The 20,094-nt window shown below is 37.1% G+C and overlaps 1 protein-coding gene across 2 annotated transcripts in view; it reads right to left on the bottom strand.

The window, feature by feature from the left end:
* Positions 1-5,571: 5,571 nt before the first annotated feature.
* Positions 5,572-20,094, bottom strand: part of TYW5 (tRNA-yW synthesizing protein 5) — a 20,621-nt gene continuing 6,098 nt past the window's right edge. For both annotated transcript variants that reach the window (XM_063429873.1, XM_063429872.1), the window contains 7 exons: positions 19,673-19,827; positions 16,634-16,703; positions 16,056-16,100; positions 14,936-15,073; positions 13,713-13,800; positions 6,191-6,307; positions 5,572-5,846 (listed from right to left, as the gene is read on the bottom strand). In XM_063429873.1, the coding sequence (XP_063285943.1) occupies positions 5,590-5,846; positions 6,191-6,307; positions 13,713-13,800; positions 14,936-15,073; positions 16,056-16,100; positions 16,634-16,703; positions 19,673-19,827 (870 nt within the window). In that variant the 3' untranslated portion in view covers positions 5,572-5,589. The remainder of the gene's footprint in view (positions 5,847-6,190; positions 6,308-13,712; positions 13,801-14,935; positions 15,074-16,055; positions 16,101-16,633; positions 16,704-19,672; positions 19,828-20,094) is intronic.

Genomic DNA, 20,094 nt, shown 5'->3' with positions numbered 1-20,094 from the left:
TTTTTTTCTCATTAAAAGACTGTATTCAGATTTTTGAGATAGTGTTATGCTGCTAGATTGAGAAACCATATTTTTGTACACATTAGACATTGCGTCATTGCAACAGTTTGCCAAAATATGCTCTGACTTTACTATTAATATTAAGTACTAAATATATTGCACGTGGAGAGGAGTGGTCTGTAAGTTTGAGCATGATATATACTGGTTCATGTGTCCCTCTAATGCTCGCTCTTATACCAGTATGCCTTAGTCTCCACCCCTTGAATCTGTCAATCGTAAGAAGCAGGGCAGTAGTTTTGTTAAATATGCGAATAGGAAACGAGTGGTGGTAGTCCTAAAGGCCGTCGGTGGCTAGAGCTCTTTTTTTTCTTCTTGTGTGGAGAAGAGGGAAGGCAGGGTCGCATCCCCTCAACACAGTGGGCTATCCTCCCATGGCGCCCATATTTGAAGCTTGGCTATTAACTAGTTACATTATTTCCCTGTAATTCTCCTACCAAAGCTCACTCTATTTGTTTCATTACAAATACTTTTCCACCTATCTTGCAATATACTTGTTAACAAATCTTGTTTTTGTATACTTTGCACTTTTGTGTATGTAATTATTCACTGTTTTCTGTTCATTATTCTCTGCTGTCATTCATTTTAATTCATTCCCAAGCAAGGAAATTATCTTGTTTTTTTGCTGCTAGTGCACAAAAAAGGTACATTTTTGTTAATCTCAGGCTGTGTGTGTGTATGTGTGTGTATATATATATATATATATATATATATATATATATATATATATATATTATGAGAACAATAATTTTCCTTGCAACAAATATTGTCTTGTGTAAACTATTTGATAGACAAGAAAAATTAATTACATTGGACTGTGGGTATTAATTTTTCTTAATAGATATAAAAACAAATTACTTTAAACTCTCTTCCATTTCTTCCTAGAACTACTCTCTTTTTCAGGATGGTGCACTGGATTTTATTTGTCCACTCTTAGAGGTGCATAGTAGTGCATGTGTACAACAAGCACATGTGATGTTTAAAGTGAGCAAACATATATCAACTTTATGAAACCCTGCACTGCAGCCTGCCTCTATACGTCCGATCAGCTATAATTTGACAAAGTGAACAAAACAAATTAGACTACTCCCAAAGGGTTGGAGGGACTCAAAATGAATTAAATGTCTGTATGTTAATCAGATACAATGTTCGTAGGGCATACAATGAATGGCTAGAGAGAGGCTATATTCAAGCTTCACTTTAGAGTACTGAGGACAAAATAGGAACCCCTCAATGTGTGTGCCTAGGATAAACTTAAAGGAAATATTTATAAAATATAAAAATTCTGCCAATGTGAATACAAAGAAACCCCACATCATTAGATGACTGTTAAGACACCTTTTATCTATAGTTAAAGGAGAACAGTAATTTCTTGGAAACTTACACCATTTAAATGGACACTCCACTGCCCAAATGGGAAAAAAAAAATCACTGTTCATAGGGTATACCTCCAATCCATACCTTTTTCATAGAGGTATTCACTGGGGGTATGTATGTATTTCATTCATGTATTCATTGGGGGGGGGGGGGGGGGGGTAGATCTTAAAAGAGCTTGCTAAGGCTGCAGTTCTTATGATCTGCAGCCTTTGCAAGCTCTTCCATTTTCTACATGTGTTCTCTACATTGCTGACTGCCATATGCGAAGGACATGGCTAATAACATTTGACTGCCAGAAGGCTAAGATGGAGACACCCAGGTGTCGCACCTTAAACATTTTTGATAAATATAGGAATACATAAACCTATAATTTTAAAACCATGGGAAGTGTGTTTTAATTTAAGGGCTGACAACCATGAAATGTAGGAGATGAAGGTTCTTTATGGTTTCATGTCACCTCACCATACAGGACCATAAAGTCCTATAGTGTTCACACCTTGAGCAGTATATTTAAAGAGTGGAATAAAGTGTAATTTTCTCACTTGTTGCCAATTGCAAATAGAGTGCCATAATCGAACACTTTAGGTATCTAGATAGAAATCCTACTTATGGGAGTAGGTGTCTACTGGCTTTGAGTAAGCAGATGAAAACACTAAAGAGGTTTACTACAAATGCCAAACATTTGCCATCAAGTTCTGTGTTATTGATTCATATTTGACCGTTGCGGTTTTAGCCACTGAGGTATAGCACAGATTATAAATCTTTATTCATCATTTTGGGTTAGCACTTTTTACATTTATAGTAAGGTTACACAGTCCAGTGATGAACAAAATGTGTATAGTTTTAAAGTATCTGATTCTGCATGTAAATATGTGAGTAATTAAAATGTGAATATGTTAAGTAAGACTAGTTATAAATCTGTAATTAACATTCGAATTTATGTTTAGTGTAATTGTGTGTATGTTGTGCTAGCAAAGTTGCAAGCAACTATTACACTGTGAATGGTAATACTATTAAAATAAATCAATAAGCCACGTTGATCTACCTGTGCTGCTTTTGATAGATTTTCTTAAATAATGTGCATGATGAATCGTGGGTATGGGTTCTACAGTTATTTACAAAGGCCTCATACAGACTGTTTAATTACATTATTGTTATGCTGTAAAACATGTTTAAGGCACAAAATAATTCTTTACCCAAATACTGCCATTAGATGCCTTTTTGTTTCAGTTTTTTGCTATGCTTCTGTTAACAAATTAAAACATTTTTTTGAAAATCATCTTGGTGATGTCATCAGTGGCTTGCTGAAAAGGCAATATATGGCCTGAATTTATCTAAGAGGATCTTTGATGTATCATTTATAAAAGACTGCAAACTTAGTTAGTGCAACCACCATAACATACTGTAGTAGTTGGAATACCTTGACCCAGTTTCCTTGTAATATTGCAAACTGTTATACCATGATTTGCCCTCATCCATGGGTCCTTGCTAGTGAAGCCAGATGCCAACCCTGCTGGCCATCTATTGGTGTCAAATGACTGTTCGCAGCCAATGAATGTAACTCTGGCAGCAAAGGGGTTACACTCAGTATGTGCAGTGAACATTTTTACAGTAAAAAAAAAACCCCAAAAAACTCCTTCCACTTCTGTAGCTCCAAAAAAGATTTTATAGACAACAGGATTTTGGCCCATTTTTCTCGAGCAAAGTGCTCCAGTTTTCTCCAATTTTATGGTTGCCTTTACCTGAATTTTACCTGAATTTAATGGGATTCAGATATGGACTCATAGGCATGTTCGAAATGGGTGCTTTTTGATGTACAGTTGTAATCAAAATTATTAAACCCCCCCCATTAAAAATCAGGCTTAGTGTCAAAATTTATCAACTTTCGGCTTTTTGCAATGAACAAATAAAACTAAAGCAATTGAAAAAGCACAATGAATGCTTCAAGTGGTTTCCCCAAGTGCAACTGAAAATGCAACTTTTAATAACTTCTCGTCTCAAAATGATTCAAGCACACCTGATGAAACGATTCATTAGTTGGACCAGGTGTGCTTGAGCTGGAATATTTGAAATACCTAAACCGGGTAGGGGTTTGTTGAGTGCCCTGTTTGACAGCATGTTAGAAATATGGCTGTCAAAAGAATGGTCCACAAAGTTAAGAGATCATCACACTTGACAAACAAGGAACAGGATACAAAAAGATAGTGAAGGCACTGAATGTTACGTGAGATCTCGTTGGAAACTGTGTTAATTTTGGCTGCAAATTTCAATTTAGTTTTAGTCATAGTCTTTTTACTAGAAAACCATTTTAGTTTTAGTCGTATTTTTAGTTATCTGAATTGTTTTAGTAGACTAAATCTCCAGTAGATTTTAGTCAACACAACTAAAATCTAATGGGCTAAGTTAAATTTCAACTTGGTTGAATTTCGATTACAACTGTATATTGTAGGTCATTATATTGCTGGAGGACCCACAACCTGTGACTGAGACATGGCTTTCTGAAGCTGGGCAGTACATTTTTCTCCAGAATGCCTTGATTGTCTTCATTGTGACCTGCACACATTCTAAACACCTAGTACCAGAGGCAGCAAACCATCACTGATTTTCCTCCATCTTTTACATTAGTGCTGGTGTTCTTTAAAGCTTATTTTTCGTTCTGTAAACATGGAGTTGTGATTTGCCAAAAAGCACCCTGGCAGCCAGTTCCTCTTCTGACATAATTACTGATGTTTTTGGGCCAATCCAATATTTCATTTCATTTGGACTCTACAGTGCAAGCACGGCAATCGCCATGCTTTCCAATTGGATGCTTCTCACAGATAAGCCCATGCATCTCTAGAAGAAGAATTAAGTGTTTGACAAATCTGAATGTGAGTATTTTCAATAACCAAATAAACATAGAAAAAATGAGGTCTTCGCTTCCAGTTGTAGTGTGCACCAATATGCTACCAAGCATTTATTTGAAGGATATAAGCCAGGCACACGTTTCGGGCACAAGCCCTTTTTCAATGCAAATTTGCATTGAAAAAGGGCTTGTGCCCGAAACGTTTGTCTGGCTTTTATGTTCTTTAAATAAAGGATTGGTAGCACATTGATGCACACTACAACTGGAAGCAGAGGCCTCATTTTTTCTATGTTTATTTGGTTTACACTGCTGAAACTACAGTGGGAGGAGCTGTAGCTCAGGAGAAACTGTTCGTATTTTCAGCCCTTTTAGTATTGCAATTACCTGTGCTTCTACTCCTTTTCTCTATTTTCAATAAAGTATTCAATGAGGAGGTGCCTTCATAGGCTGTCTGACCACTAAGGGCATTCTGACTGGCAAATGTAAACAGTGCCGTATCTTACGAATTATACAGTTTACATTTGTCAGAGTGCAGGTTGCAGATGTAGTGACATTGGTGAATATAGTATCCCTTTAATAGGCATACAAAATTCCTGAATAGGCTTGAAAATAAAATGCTGTGATCTCTTCCTACACGTACTCTCCTCCCTCAAGCATCCGCTTCTTTTTCCCCTGTAACAGCAACTGACCCTCTCAGAACACACTACAAAGCAACCCAGGCCTGTACTGATTTTACTGCCCACCTGTTAGCTGCTCACACCTTCCTTATTGGGTGCTTGATGGGAACCAATTACACTGTGGCAATTCTAACATTGTATACATTCTGAGACTGTAGCTGCTTACTCTCACTACTTATCCCAATAAGTGTTCTTCTATTTCTGATTTACTAACCCTATTCAAAATACTGATGGGCTTAAATGTTTGAAGGTTTATTCCCACTTGTTTCAAAGTACTTACTAAACTGGGAACTGTAAAGATTAATTTCATGTCAAAATAGATTAACTAGAAATATTTATCAACTTTATTTCTCTATTGTTTCCAAATATTTGCAGTTTCCAGTTTAGTGAATGTCCTTATTTTGTGATGTGAACATTTCAGGTAACATAGTGGAATAGGATGTGTTATGCCAGCTTGCCAAGAAGCGTTATAATTCTGCAAGTGTTCCCTTTTGAAGATTGATCCATGCAGCTGAAGGCATCTGTACAAAAAAAATACACATCAAGCTCTAGGTGTGGTAACACTCCTTCCTGCCAGACTTGCCATTGAATCACAAAGTTCTGTAGCTTCATCTAAAATATAAAAAGTCGTTTTTATTCAAGTTTACTGCTGTAGGCTTTAGTTTGTATCCGTAAAACCATTTTTCTTGCATAGAAGTCCTTGTATTCCTCTGGAAGCTCTTCCAAAGTTTTCAATGCCCGGTCTAAGATCTGTACTGCTCTAGAAGCGGCCGTAGGATCTTTGTTTCCATAAGTGTCTGTCTTATCATAGCATTCGGAAGGTAGGTGTTTCCAAAATATATTGACTCCCACTCCAAATTCTTCAGCAACAGTATTGTGAAACCATAATGCTGTATGCAAAACAAGGGACAAAGAAAGCACAATTTATTTTATAGATATATACACACACACCACACTTTTTCAGATATAGTATTTATACAGAGGGATTGATTCACTGTGCAGAGCGGTGTGTGTCACTCAGTATCAAAGTATATTTTAATCTGTGACTTAATTGGTTTGCACACCAGCAATCACTCGGGAGCTTGTTTTAATACTTTATTTAGCTTGCTGTATCCCTGTATATGCAACAAATGAAACCTAACTGGCATATTCTTTAGATAACACTTGTATTAATGCCTTTAAGACCGCTTGAACTGTGATAGAGGGGGAAATAAAGTACAAATAGTGTTCTCACCGGGAATAAAAAGTACATCTCCTGCTTGCAAAAGGCATTCATATCTCCTGGCTTGGGAAAAGAGGGGATATTTGTCCAGGTCTGGATTATCCACATCCAATACTTCGGATTTGTCACCTAATAATAATACAAATGGTAGTTAAAGTAAACCTACGCTAGACAAAGTTTCCGTTTTCTCCTAAACTAAAATGCAGTTTGCTTTCCTCACTAAAGCAAGAACATTAAAGGAGCAGTTTAGGCACCATAACCACTGCAGCCTACTGTAGAGTTTATGGTGCTGTCGCACAGTATTTAAAATGCTTTTCTTTTGTTGACACTTGTTTAGGTCCCACAGAAACCTTCAACTCAGCACCCTCTTCTAATATTGCTAATGTGGAACATCCTACTTTTTTTTTTTAGATTTATTTTATATTTTTGCAGTGCAAAAGGTAGGTACATACAAGCCTGAGGTACCCCGACGGCAATCCTCTGGCTGATTAGCTCATTTAACAATCAGGGTAGTAGATTTAACATGCACTATTTTATATTTATAAGTAATACACTTGAAGATGTTTAAACATAACATAAGTGGTTCAGGTGAAATTGACATAACATGGATAAACTGCTTAGATAATAATTGACTGCAGAGTTACATGCTAGGTATGACTCGCCTATAGTTGCCTATGTGGTTGCCACTCGAATGCCTGTTAGGTATATCACATTTAGCATGTTTTAAACTGTTAGCTGTGTGGTTGCAACTAGCTTATGCTGCAAACTACTTGTGTCTAGCCCTCTGTGTACGGATACGGTTCTGGTTCAAATGTATAGCTAGTCTAGTTAAGTGTGAGACATTTAGTATATTTGAACTTTAAATTAGGTGGGCAGCAGGCCTAAACGAAAGTTTGCTTGATTGCATTCAGGAAATCTGTGGTAGCTGTCATCTCAGCCATCCCCTGGAGGGTCGTATGTTGGGCCTCTGTGGGGCATTCCGTCTCCTTGTTAGCTTTTCAACCGATCCCTCGGCTGGGCAATGCTTGCTTATTGTGGGTCACTTGCTCCAATCTTCCACTTGGACATAGTTCATGAGAATGGATATTCTGAGGCAGCAGTTCTGCTTTTGTCTTGGTGTTGGCCCGGTACTTTACTGTTTTGTTCTTGGTGGCCTCTGTGGACGCCTCCCGCCAGGGTTGCTGTGCGTTTGGGGGGGGTTGCATGGCATTGAGTAGGTGGGGAGTCCCCTCTGCCCCGGGGCTTTGGTATAGCTGTTGACCTTTTGCCACCGGCCTGGAAACCGACGTGGTCCCGACTCGTCCCTTTCGGGGTGGTGCGGTGATCGTTGCTGACCGGTGTGGGTGGTTGTTTCGCGGCTCTCCACCGGTGTGGCCGGCACTTGCGGGGTGGACCCCTTGTTGCTCTTGGCCCGGGAGAGCCCGTGTTGTGGGGGTTTGTAGCATGGGACTGCTCTATGCCCTGAGGTGGGCTCCCTGGTTTTCTCCCGCCAGTGACCCTGTCTCGTGCGGGGTGGGATGAGGTGTCGCCTGTTGTAGTCGCCGCAGCCATTTGGCCCAGAAGCGGTCAAAGAGGTCGGTTATGGGGTCTGTAGCTTGGTCGTTGGTACCTGTGATATTGCCTTGGCACATCTCTTATGGCTGAGTCATTCAGCGCCGCCATCTTGGGAGCCACCGCCACCACGTTGCTTGGGAGTTCTGCGGGTGCCAACGTTTGGTGAGGGAGGTTAGCTTTACTTGGTTGTTTGTTTGGTCCCCCTCACCTCCTCCGGTAGGCCCATGCCTGCTGTTGCGGTTCCCGGGTGAGCCAGGTGTCAATTTTGGTGTCGCCGGGTGCACAAACGCTTCCTCTGTCCATCGGGCTTGGTTTCGGGTGAGTCCCGCCACTGCGCCCTGAGATATCAACATATTTGAGCCCTTGTAGCTGGAGCTCACGCTATGTACGACTTGTCGGCTCGCCTCCGCCCCCGAACATCCTACTTTTAGCATTAGTTACATCAATTCCACCCATGTGTGGAAGAAATGAATTGGCTGAGAACAAAAGTCAATTAATTCCTTCTAAACTGATATATATATTGCGGAAGGGGAACTTCAAAGTGAATTTCAAATTTAAGGTCAAAATAGCCGAACTGGAAAAACTCTCGGTCAGCTACGCTTTCAGTTCAGCTGCTCTGGCCTTAAATTTGAAAGTCACTTTGAATTCTTAATTTAGAAATAACCCTGTTAGTCATTACAAAGAGGGGGTTAGACTGTTTAAAAAATCAGTCCTGGCACCATGCCCACTACAGCAGGGTATAGTGGTTATGGTGTCTAGACTTTCCCTTAAAGACCATTTAAAAAAAACAAAAAAAAAAACACTGCAATATTAACCCCTTAAGGACTGGACTTTTTTTGCGATGTTGTACATTTGCGACCAGGCATCTTTTTGACACTTTTGTGGTGTTTGTGTTTAGCTGTAATTTTCCGCTCTCTCATTTACTGTTCCCATACAAATTATATATTGTTTTTTTCAGGACAAAAGGGGCTTTCTTTACATACCATTATTTATATAATCTCATCTAATTTAATTTAAAAAAAAAATTAAAAAATATGATGAAAAATTTAAAAAAATACACGTTTTTTGAATTTTATGTGAAAAATCTTTTACTCATCTACAAAAGCGAATGAAAAAAAACTGCTAAATAGATTCAAAATGTTGTCCTGAGTTCAAAAATACCCAGTGTTTACATGCTTTTTGCTTTTTTTTTGCATGTTATAGGGCTATAAGTACAAGTAGGATATTGCGGTTTCAAAACATACATTTTTAAAATGTATCAATAGTGACATTGTAACACTGTTATCTGTCATAAATTGCTAAATAACACCCCACATGTACATATTTTTTTAAAAGTAGACAACCCAGGGTATTCAATATGGGGTATGTCCAGACTTTTTTAGTAGCCACTTAGTCGCAAACACTGGCCAAAGTTAGCGTTCATATTTGTTTGTGTGTGAAAAAAGTTAAAAACTAAATTGAACGCTAATTTTGGCCAGTGTTTGTGACTAAGTGGTTACTAAAAACGACTGGACTTACCCCATTTGCAATACCTTGGGTTGTCTTCTTTTGCAAATGGTATGCCATCATGGGGGTAATTCTCATTCCTGGGCTACCATACGCTCTCAAAGGCAACGTAACCAACCTGGCCATTTTCAATGTAAAAATATTTGACCTATATATTTGACCCTGTAACTTTCAAAAACGCTATAAAACCTGTACATGGGGGGTCCTGTTCTACTCAGGAGACTTTGCTGAACACAAATATTAGTGTTTCAAAACTGGAAAATGTATCACAACAATTATATCATCAGTAAAAGTGCTGTTTGTGTGTGAAAAATGCAAAAAAAGTCACTTTCACTGACAATATCATCGCTGTGATATGTTTTACTGTTTTGAATCACTAATATTTGTGTTCAGCGAAGTCTCCCGAGTAAAACAGTACCCCCCATGTACATGTTTTAGGGTGTCGTAGAACGTTACAGGGTAAAATACAGTGATAGCAAATTAAATTCTCTGGTCTTTCGGCCTGGGTTGGCAGGCAGGTCCCTTAAATTGCAATCAATAAAATAACTTAATTATGTAAAAATATTACCTAAATACGCACGTAGAATTTAAATATATATGCATATTTATATATTTGAAGTCTACGTGTATATTTATATAATTATTTATGCAATTTTGTATATCGACATATGAATAGTTCGCATTCTTTTTATTTATTTAAATATACATAGATATATATACAATTTCATTCTAAGTGTATTTTGATATAAATATATATATATTAATATCAAAATACAGTTAGAATAAAATTTCGTATAGATATAATTTTTTTTCAATTTTTTATTATTATTTTAAATTTGTTTAATTTAATTTAAATTATTTATTATTCGTATTTTATAATAATATATATATACAATATATATAGTTATTATATATATTATATATATACGTGTGCAAATTAATTATAAGTGTATTTTTATATTAATATATGTACATATTAATATAAAAATACACTTAGCATGACATTATATATATGATATATAGACATATATTATATAGGTATAATATATGTCTATATATCATATATATACACATATATAATAATTTTTTTTTTTATTAACTATAACTTTAATTTTTTTTATGATTTTACAGTTGCAGGGAGACTGCCTGTCAGCACAGACAGTCGCCCTGCAGGCAGAGTCTAGGACACCTATTGTGACCATGTGGTCGCCCTGTTGGGCGATCACATGGCCCCAGGGGTCCTAAACCGCCATGGGGAGACTGTCTGGGCTGCAGGCAGTCTCCCCACACCGGGAGCACCGCCGATCGCCGCCGGGGGAACGACGGCGATCGGGTAAGTACATTTTAAATTTAGGACGGTTCAGGACCGTCGTCGGTCGGCAACGCAAAAATGCCGATGACGGTCCTGAACCGTCCTGCGTCCTCAAGGGGTTAAAGGGACAATATAGTCACTAAAACAACTTTAGCTTAGTAAAGCAGTTTTGGTGCACTTTCACTACTCAATTCTCTGCCATTTAGGAGTTACATCACTTTGTTTATGCAGCCCTAGCTACACCTACATGCATGTGATTTACACAGCCCTCCTAAACATTTCCTGTAAAGAGCCATCTAATGTTTACACTTCCTTTATTGCAAATTCTGTTTAATTTAGAATGTCTTGTCTCCTGCTCTGTTAATAGCGTGCTAAACCCTGCAGGAGCCTCCTGTATGCAATTAAAGTTCAATTTACAGAGCAGGAGATCAACAATTTTAGAGTAAGTTACAGCTGATGGATAATGAAACCATTTTGTTTTTTATGCAGGCTGTATCAGTCACAGCCAGGGTAGGTGTGTATACAGCTGCATAAATAAAAACAAAAGTGATTTAACTCCTAAATGGCAAATAATTAAGCAGTGAAACTTCAGAGGCACGATCCATACACCAAGACTGCTTTGTTAAACTAAAGTTGTTTTAGTGACTACAGTGCCCCTTTAACCCCTTAAGGACAGAGCTTCGGAAGCTTGTCTTTCACTTAATGACAACGGCATTTTTTGCAGTTTGCGTTCAACTGCAATTTGCATTTGACTAATTTATTGCACCAACATATTATATACAGTTTTTTAAAGGACAGAAAGGGCTTTAATTTGATGTAACATATATATATATATATACACATACATGCTTATTTATTATAAAAAAAATACAGAAAAATGCAAAAAAAATGAAAAATGTGTTGTTTTTTTTTACAGTTTTTGCAATAATAATGTGTGAACAATTAGTGCAGGTTAAGGAAAGTAATTCAAAATAAATTCATTTAGTTGTCCTGATTTACAGAATATATAATGTGTCTGGGATTTAAAGTTTTTTTGGTAGTTACAGGTCACAAAGCACAAGGAGTAAAATAAACTTTTAATGTGGAGCGATTTTAGAATTTGGTATGTTTGTCTTGTAAGCTTAATAGCCATAAAAGAAAACAAAATTGTCACACAAAAATATATATTTATATAAAGTAGACACCACAGGCTATTTACCTAAGGTTGTTTTGACACTTTCTACGTAGCCATTTTACCGCCAACCTCTGCTAAATATTGGAGTAAAATTGTGTTTTTTGGGGGGTTTTCGCACACAAACTTATAACAAAGAACTTCTCATGTGTATTTTGTAAAGTTGGTGTGTGCTATTCCTGTACAAAGTTTTATGTGTTCAGTTACTTCTGCTGAGTACAATGGTACCCCCATTATATGTCTTTAGCACTATTTCGTGAAGCTACAGTGCCATATAGGAGACCTGTCCTTTTCAGTATTCACAGTAGAATTTTGAGAGACGGATTTAATGAGCCTATGCTTCCATTTGGGGTATTATAACAGTTTGACTGTTCAAAAAAACCCCACAAAGGCCTACCATTTGTAAAAGTAGACACTCCAGGGTATATCATAAGGTGCATATTGTGCCTTAGCATGCCCCCATTTTTTCACCAATATATGCCAAAGTATGTGGTAAAAAATTATTTGAGGCATTTTTTTTTTTACATACGGATTGCATTTTTGCTGGGCATTTTGTATATTTCATATGTGCCACTAAGTTAAAAAACCCCAAATTATGCTCAGCTAAGTCTTCTGAGTAAGAAGACACCCCCAATGAATGTCTTTGGCATTATTTCGTGAAGCTACAGTGCCATATAGGAGACCAAGCCATATCAGTTTTTACCGGACTTTGAATTTTGACGCTGGGCCTATGTGCAATTTCCAAGCATCTTCGCAGGTTTTAAATTCAAACTACCCCACAAAGGCCTACCATTTCTTAAAGTAGACACCCCAGGGTATTTCAAAAGGCATATTTTGAACCTTAGCGTGGGGTCATTTTTCCGCTAGCGTGTACCAAGTGTAGTGGTAATAAGCGTTTTTTCTGCCTTTTTGACACACAAAGTGAGTTTGCACAGTATATTTTGCAAACCATATGTGTACTACCACTGTATAATACTTCATATGTTGCTCAGCTATGTCTGCTGAGTACAAAAATACCCCCGTATGTACATGTGGACATCGGAGGGGCACATTTGGGACAGAGCCATTCCATTTTTTCTCAAACTTTAAATTTTTACGCTGTGCCCATGTCCCATTTTAGAGTATTTTAACAGGCTATATAATCCAAATACCCCATAAAGCCATACCATTTCTTAAAGAAGACATCCCAGGGTATTTCAAAAGGCATATTTTGAACCTTAGCGTGGGATCATTTTTCCGCTAGCTTGTACCAGGTGTAGTGGTAATGAGCGTTATTAAATGTATTTTTTAACTTTTTAAAACTTTTTAAAACTTTTGTTTTGCTTATTAATTTTTTTTTTTTAAAGTTTCCTAAACTTTCGTAAAACTTTTTTTTACAGATTTAACATTTTTCTAAGCTTTTTTTTTTACCGTTAACCCCTAACTAGCAGTAAGCAGCACTAACAGTAAATTCCCAATTTTCCCATAACTCCCACCCACCCCAGCTAGCAAAATATTTAATTATACAATATTTAAATTAGTTAATTAAATAAATCTAACCCCTGAGGGTTAAAAAATAAATAAAAGTTAATCGTCAGGGTTAAAAAAAATTAGATCACAGTATAATACTGTGATCTGTATTTTGATCACTGTAGGCAGTGATCGACTGGCAGGGAAGGGGTTAATTTTTTTTGGACTGGGTAAAGGGTTTATTTTTTAAAATTTTTTACTTAAACGTTATTAAAACTTTTTTTAACTTAATTTTGTAACTTTTTAAAGCTTATTTTAAAACTTTTTTTAACGTCAACCCCTAGTTAGCCTACTACTAAATCCCCCAATTCCCCACTAACTTCCACCCTCCCCAGCTAGCTAAATTTATAATTTTAAAATATTTAAATTAATAAAATTATTTAACCCCTGAGGGTTTTTGGAAGAATTTTTTGGGAAGAATTACTTTGCTTAAATACTTGATTTAATCATTTTGTTTTTGTTTTGAAACAACAAATATATACCTGCCAAGTACAAATATGGTGCATCTCGGGGACTGTATAGGACAACTCGTTTCTTGCCTGAAACCTGGATAAGCAGGTTATCCATTACCTGAAAGTACAGAAAAAAAACTGTTAGTGCCAAACAGCAATATCATCCGTTATTACAAATAATGATGACATTGAAAAGTTTATCAACAAACAATTACTTGGTTTGCTCTCATATTACACCTTCATGTTACTGTAGGCAATGTATATCTTCATTCTCATTAAAATATGCTTTCAGCATTTACTAAGCCTGATAGATAAAAGTGAAAACTACTCTGTCAGAAAGGGAATTTACTGTTACCTAGCTCTCCGTCCTTGGCACTGCCATCTTCCTCTGCATGTCAACTCTAAACTCTCCACCGAGGAGACTCCACAAGACCACGGCATCCTCTTTTGACCTTCTCGCACATGAGTAATGAGTTGCCAAAGACATCCATTGTGCACTGTACAAATAGATGCCTTTTTTGCCATACTGATTCATGGCTGATGGAAAATTGCAAGTTATGGCAAGTGGAAGCTCAATAAAGCGTTGCCTTTTATTCTAGATTGACAGAATTCAATACATACATAGAATATAGTCTCTACTTTTCTTATGTATATATCTTTTGATTATGTTGGAATTTCACGGACTGTTATCTGTTTGTTTGTTTATTTATTAATTACTTACATGGTTCTAGCATTGTTCAGAGTGTAGTTGCTTGGGATTCCTGTGGCTGGTTACATGCCATTTTCTATAGTCATGGAACACATTTTTTTTCTCTGAGCAGAATACAGAGGGTATCATGTGAGTAGCTATGGTGTGTGGCTAACATGTGGCTAGATACAGAAACAGAATACCGAGTAACTATTTTTTTTAACTTCTATGTACGAACAAGTCCAAAATCCATACAGAAGCGCAAGTCATGTGTTCAGAAACCTCTACTTTCATATTTGGCAGGTACACTTTAAATGATTTGTGCTAAAGACGATGATACACATCTAATTCTGCATGAATTATTGCCAAGATAGTATTTAATCCTAAAACACGCATGACATCCTGTATGTTTGATGACATCATTAATCTTCCTTTAATACTCTACGGGATATTATTAAAGCTCTTCAGCTGAAGCAGTACAATGCACAGGATTTGGTGGCAGTTGGACATGCAGCCTCTAAAGAAAATATGTTGGGTAAGTGTTGCACAGTGTAATATAACTTACATCATAGTGAGTCCAGAGCTGTAGTCCTGGGGAGCTGATGCGGAACACACTGGAGAAGAACTGGTCTTTGTCAAAGAATTGAGGAATCTGGATGTCAGCTGCCAGCCCGGGGAACTGATTACTGATGTCGGCAATATCCTGAATGAAGACAGAGTGTGTGGCATCTATATTGCTTGTTTTGTATGTTTGTATTATTTAACATCTAGATTACACATTACTCTCTAAACTAATTTGATCTATTTACAGACTGATTGTTGTCTTTGTGAATTAAAATTACTGGTTTAATTTTCAGTGATAAAACACCCATAAATCTAATTGACATTTGAGTCTGATATATTGAAAAAATGTTCGGGATCAGACTGAAACATCGATATGATTTGTCGGTTTATCACTGAAAACCCCCCAGTAATTTTATTCACAAAGACCTTTTGAGGACACTTTTCTTGAAGTTTAAATCTATATAAAAAATAGTTTTCTCATCGTCATGGATGGTACATATTTTTCCCCTCATTTTTGGGTCCTCTACCAGAGACCTAGGAGTCTGAGGGTTCTGCACAGTATCTCTTATGTTATCTTTACTGCGCTAAGATACATACACATATATATTTATTTGTGTTCAGGGCACCGAGGCAATGTTATGGAACGACAAGTAAGAATATGCTTGACGTAACACAGGAGTATATGCAAGTCAGTTGTGGTGTGCCAAAACCAACGTACCGGTAGGCCTGTAAAATACAGAGGGCCACCTATGAGAGTGTAAAGACAATGGTAAATCTGTAAAAGGGGGAGGGAAGGAAGGGGTATGTAAATCGCTGACTAGGAAAAGGTATAGGAGCAGGAAAAGGAATGCTTTAAAAAGGTTTACAAGCCCCCCCCCACAACTCCAGCACACGCATTTACATATATAAAACATCTTGAAAAGTTTTTTCTTTTTTTACTTTATTTTCAAAACTAGTTGTTCTGTTGTATTAAAAGTATGAAATCATAGCTTGTGTATAATTCAGTATATAGGCTTCTTTGGACGCCTCACTGAAAACTTGGAGTGGCACAATAATACTCCTCTCATTTGTATTATTCATTTATATCCTATTCCATTCTGTTTTTACTTTTTTCACTTTACCTTCCGAGGGTCTTCACCCAAAGAGCGTAGATAGTATTTTTCATCCTAAAAAAAGAAACAGAAATTAAGTATGGCTCAATGGGATTTCTGTTTTCCAAACCAGAGTTTGGAAAAATCTTTTTGCATAATTCAAAAGTTTATAAAGACTGAATGCAACCATGACAAAATGCACATTAGGTTCAAAAATAAAAAAATAAAAAAATGTAAATGGACATTCCTTGGTCATAAGACTGCATTGAAACATTAAAGCACCAAAGCAAAAACATGACCAAAAAAAAGGGTTTGTGATAGACGTGATATAACCATTACCAAGGTAACTCATCTTAAGGTAACAGTAAAAGGTAGAAATATACTGACAGCAGTTAAAAACCTGAAAAAGCACCCAAATTATGTGAAAGTTCCTTGTTATATCATCATGTAACTGAGGGTATTTGGTATGCATTTTTGTGGGGGAACAGGAAATAGAGGGGGAGTTATATGCACTTTTTAAAATAGCCACAGCCAAAATTAGCAAAAACCACTAAAGTCTGAAAGACCATAAACTATAAAGTATGTATGTAAATGGTACTGGTGATTACCTCAGAGATAAAATATTCTTTGTGCTTATTCTCAGCTGCCCTGTGTACAAATTTATCGAATGGTAGAGTTCTGAAATTACATTAAAAAAACAAGCAGAGTTAGAGCAACACCATCAATTCAGCACTTGTGTACGCTACTTGTTACATGTAGATTCTTGGCAGAAAATCTGATTAGAACTTTAGGTGATACAAAAAGGTGTATACTGCAATACAGCAGCAAAATAAATGGTGGAATTATGGTAAATTAAAGGAAAATTGAACTAAATCTATCTTTATAACAAACAACAGCAAAAATACTATTCCCGCAGTTATTTATTGTGACAGTTTCACTATTTGAATGAAAAGCACTAATTAGTAACTATTACACGTACTACCAGAATCATATCCTGCTATCATATACAAAACTGATCATTGTGGACAATTAACAAAGGAAATGCACAACAGGTACTAAAATAATCCAAAAATAAATATAGAAATGTAGTTCATTTAGAAAATCTCTCCAGTTTGGCTATCGTGGCCTAAAACTAGCAAAACTCTTGTCAATTCTCTACAAGTCTTATTCAACAAACAGTAACATGTAATAAAATGAAAAACAAATTGCAATATTTAAAACAAATCGTTCAGCTGGAAAAATATCCTTCAATTAATCTGTTTTTCCAGCTTGGATATCTTGCCCCAAATGTTCCATTTATTATTTCAATTCATCGCAATTCAGTGTTTAGTAGATAAAACCTATAGGAATTCATAGCAGAAGCTCCCCCCACCTTAGTATGGGTGCCCATGGCCAGCACTCCAGTGTCACCTCACACCAACTATAGCTGGCAGTCTGTGTTTTGGGATTATCATCCCCTTTGTTGTAAACTTGAATAGACCTTGGTAGTCTCTATCCAAATTATGTGACATTTAACTTTGTGTGGTTGGACGTTAGTTAAAATGCATTCAGTGTTCATTGTATGTGTACCTTTCCCTCACCCAATCCTGTCTCATGCTGCTTTCACGTGTGTCTGTTGGTGTAGGAGAATGCTTTCAGACCACTCCAAGCTGGCTTTCATTACACACCATTAAAGGAACACTATAGTCACCTAAATTACTTTAGCTAAATAAAGCAGTTTTAGTGTATAGATCATTCCCCTGCAATTTCACTGCTCAATTTACTGTCATTTAGGAGTTAAATCAGTTTGTTTCTGTTTATGCAGCCCTAGCCACACCTCCCCAGGCTATGATTGACAGAGCCTGCATGAAAAAAAAAAAAACTGGTTTCACTTTCAAACAGATGTAATTTACCTTTAATAATTGTATCTCAATCTCTAAATTGAACTTTAATCACATACAGGAGGCTCTTGCAGGGTCTAGCAAGCTATTAACATAGCAGGGGATAAGGAAATCTTCAATAAACAGAACTTGCAATAAAGAAAGTCTAAATAGGGCTCTCTTTACAGGAAGTGTTTATAGAAGGATGTGCAAGTCACATGCAGGGAGGTGTGACTAGGGTTCATAAACAAAGGGATTTAACTCCTAAATGGCAGAGGATTGAGCAGTAAGGCTGCAGGGGCATGTTCTATACACCAAAACTGCTTCATTAAGCTAAAGTTGTTCAGGTGACTATAGTGTCCCTTTAAGTCTCACATACAGTCCATACTTCTTAAACCCTGTGACCAGTCCATTAAACCCAGATTCCTCTCCACTTCATCAGGGATCCAGTCTGTGTTTGTTGGGCATTCGGGTGATATACTCTTCATTGTTGCAGCTGCACTTTGAAATATAGCACTACTAGTCAAGTAGTACTAGAAGGAATCTAGATCCTTGTAATTTTACCCCTTAGAACCCTGTGGCAAAATAGATTTGGAACATAAGTCAGGGATCATTCCTTCTATGAACGTTACAGGGTCTGTTCATTAAAGAGTAAATTGTGGAGAACTGCACATCAGTGTTAAATTTGGCGGCAAATTTCTATTTAGTTTTAGTAATAGTCAAAAGACTAAAAAGCCATTTTAGTTTTAGTCGTATTTTAGTTATCTGAATTGTTTTGGTTTTAGCCAACTAAATCTCGAATACATTTTCGTCGACTAAATCTCCAGTAGACAAGACTAAAATGTAATGGGTTTACTTAAAGCCTCTGTCTCTTTTGCCCCTTCCCCAGTCCCTCTGTGTCTCTGTGTCCTCCCAGCCCCTCTAGGTGTCTTTCTCCCAAGCCCTGGTGTGTCTCTTTTGCCCCTTCCCCAGTCTCTCTGTGTCTCTCTCCCAAGCCCTGGTGTGTCTTTTTTGCCCCTTCCACAGTCCCTCTGTGTCTCTTTGTGTCTTCCAAGCCCCTCTAGGTGTCTCTCTCCCAAGCCCTGGCGTGTCTCTTTTGCCCCTTCCCCAGTCCCTCTGTGTCTCTTTGTGTCTTCCAAGCCCCTCTAGGTGTCTCTCTCCCAAGCCCTGGTCTGTCTCTTTTGCCCCTTCCACAGCCACTGTGTGCAGTGTTTGGCAACAAATTTCAATTTAGTATTAGTCTTACTAATTGTTTCAGTCATCTGGATTGTTTTAGTTTTAAATCGACTAAATCTCAAAACTTTTAGTCGACAAAATTAATTCTGCTGCACATGGCAAATCCCCAATTCAACTATACTGAATTGGCCTAGATTTTGCACATGTTAGTTTCAGTACACTGCAATTCGGCGTATTAGCCATAAGCTCTATAGAGACGTCAATTGAAAGTAGCTGCTGGGAAGGGACAATATCACAGGATGAAGTAACAATTAAAAGTAGACATGATTCTAAACTTCTCTATGCTTCTTGCTGTTTAGCTGAAAGAATTGTCTCAATAACATATTTTCAGCAAAGTTAAGGATCGATCTTTACACCGTGCTAAAAAAAAAAAAATGGCCTGAAAGCTAAACAAACATAACTGACGAAAACATGCAGTTGTGATTAAACCAACATGACCTGACTGAGATCAAAGTGAAACAAAAAAAAAAAAAAAAAAGTACACAGACAAAGAGGCTTTTCTGTAGTTAAGTCAAAATCCTTGTTCCTCGACATTTATAACATGCTGATCACCTATAAATGAAGTTCTTCTTGATAAAATCCATCTGTGGCACCTCAGATACATGTATTTTCACCTCGTGATCTCCACCGCTCTTGCTCAAGTAATCCACAGTCCATCTTGTTTTGCAAACTCCCAAATCTAGGCCTTTCAGCACAACTGGCTTCCTCTAGACAGGAAACACGAAATTTTCCAAATGACTGTCAGATAATTATTCCATTAACAACAGAAAGATACATTAAAATGGTGGGTGCATATTTTAACTCACCCAGTGCTCACAGCTTAATAATGGATAGAATTTATATTTATTATGTGGAAATGTAGGGGGCAGTCTCTGTGTGCTGGAGAGGCCCGGTTTGTTTTTCATCAAACCACTTCAAAACAACTTGGAGAGGGTTATTGCCAACAGACTCTTTGAAACATGATTACTACACTT

The sequence above is a fragment of the Pelobates fuscus genome, chromosome 8 (assembly GCF_036172605.1).
Source record: "Pelobates fuscus isolate aPelFus1 chromosome 8, aPelFus1.pri, whole genome shotgun sequence".
NCBI classification, from domain to species: domain Eukaryota; kingdom Metazoa; phylum Chordata; class Amphibia; order Anura; family Pelobatidae; genus Pelobates; species Pelobates fuscus.
This window is presented reverse-complemented; position numbering and strand designations above follow the sequence as displayed.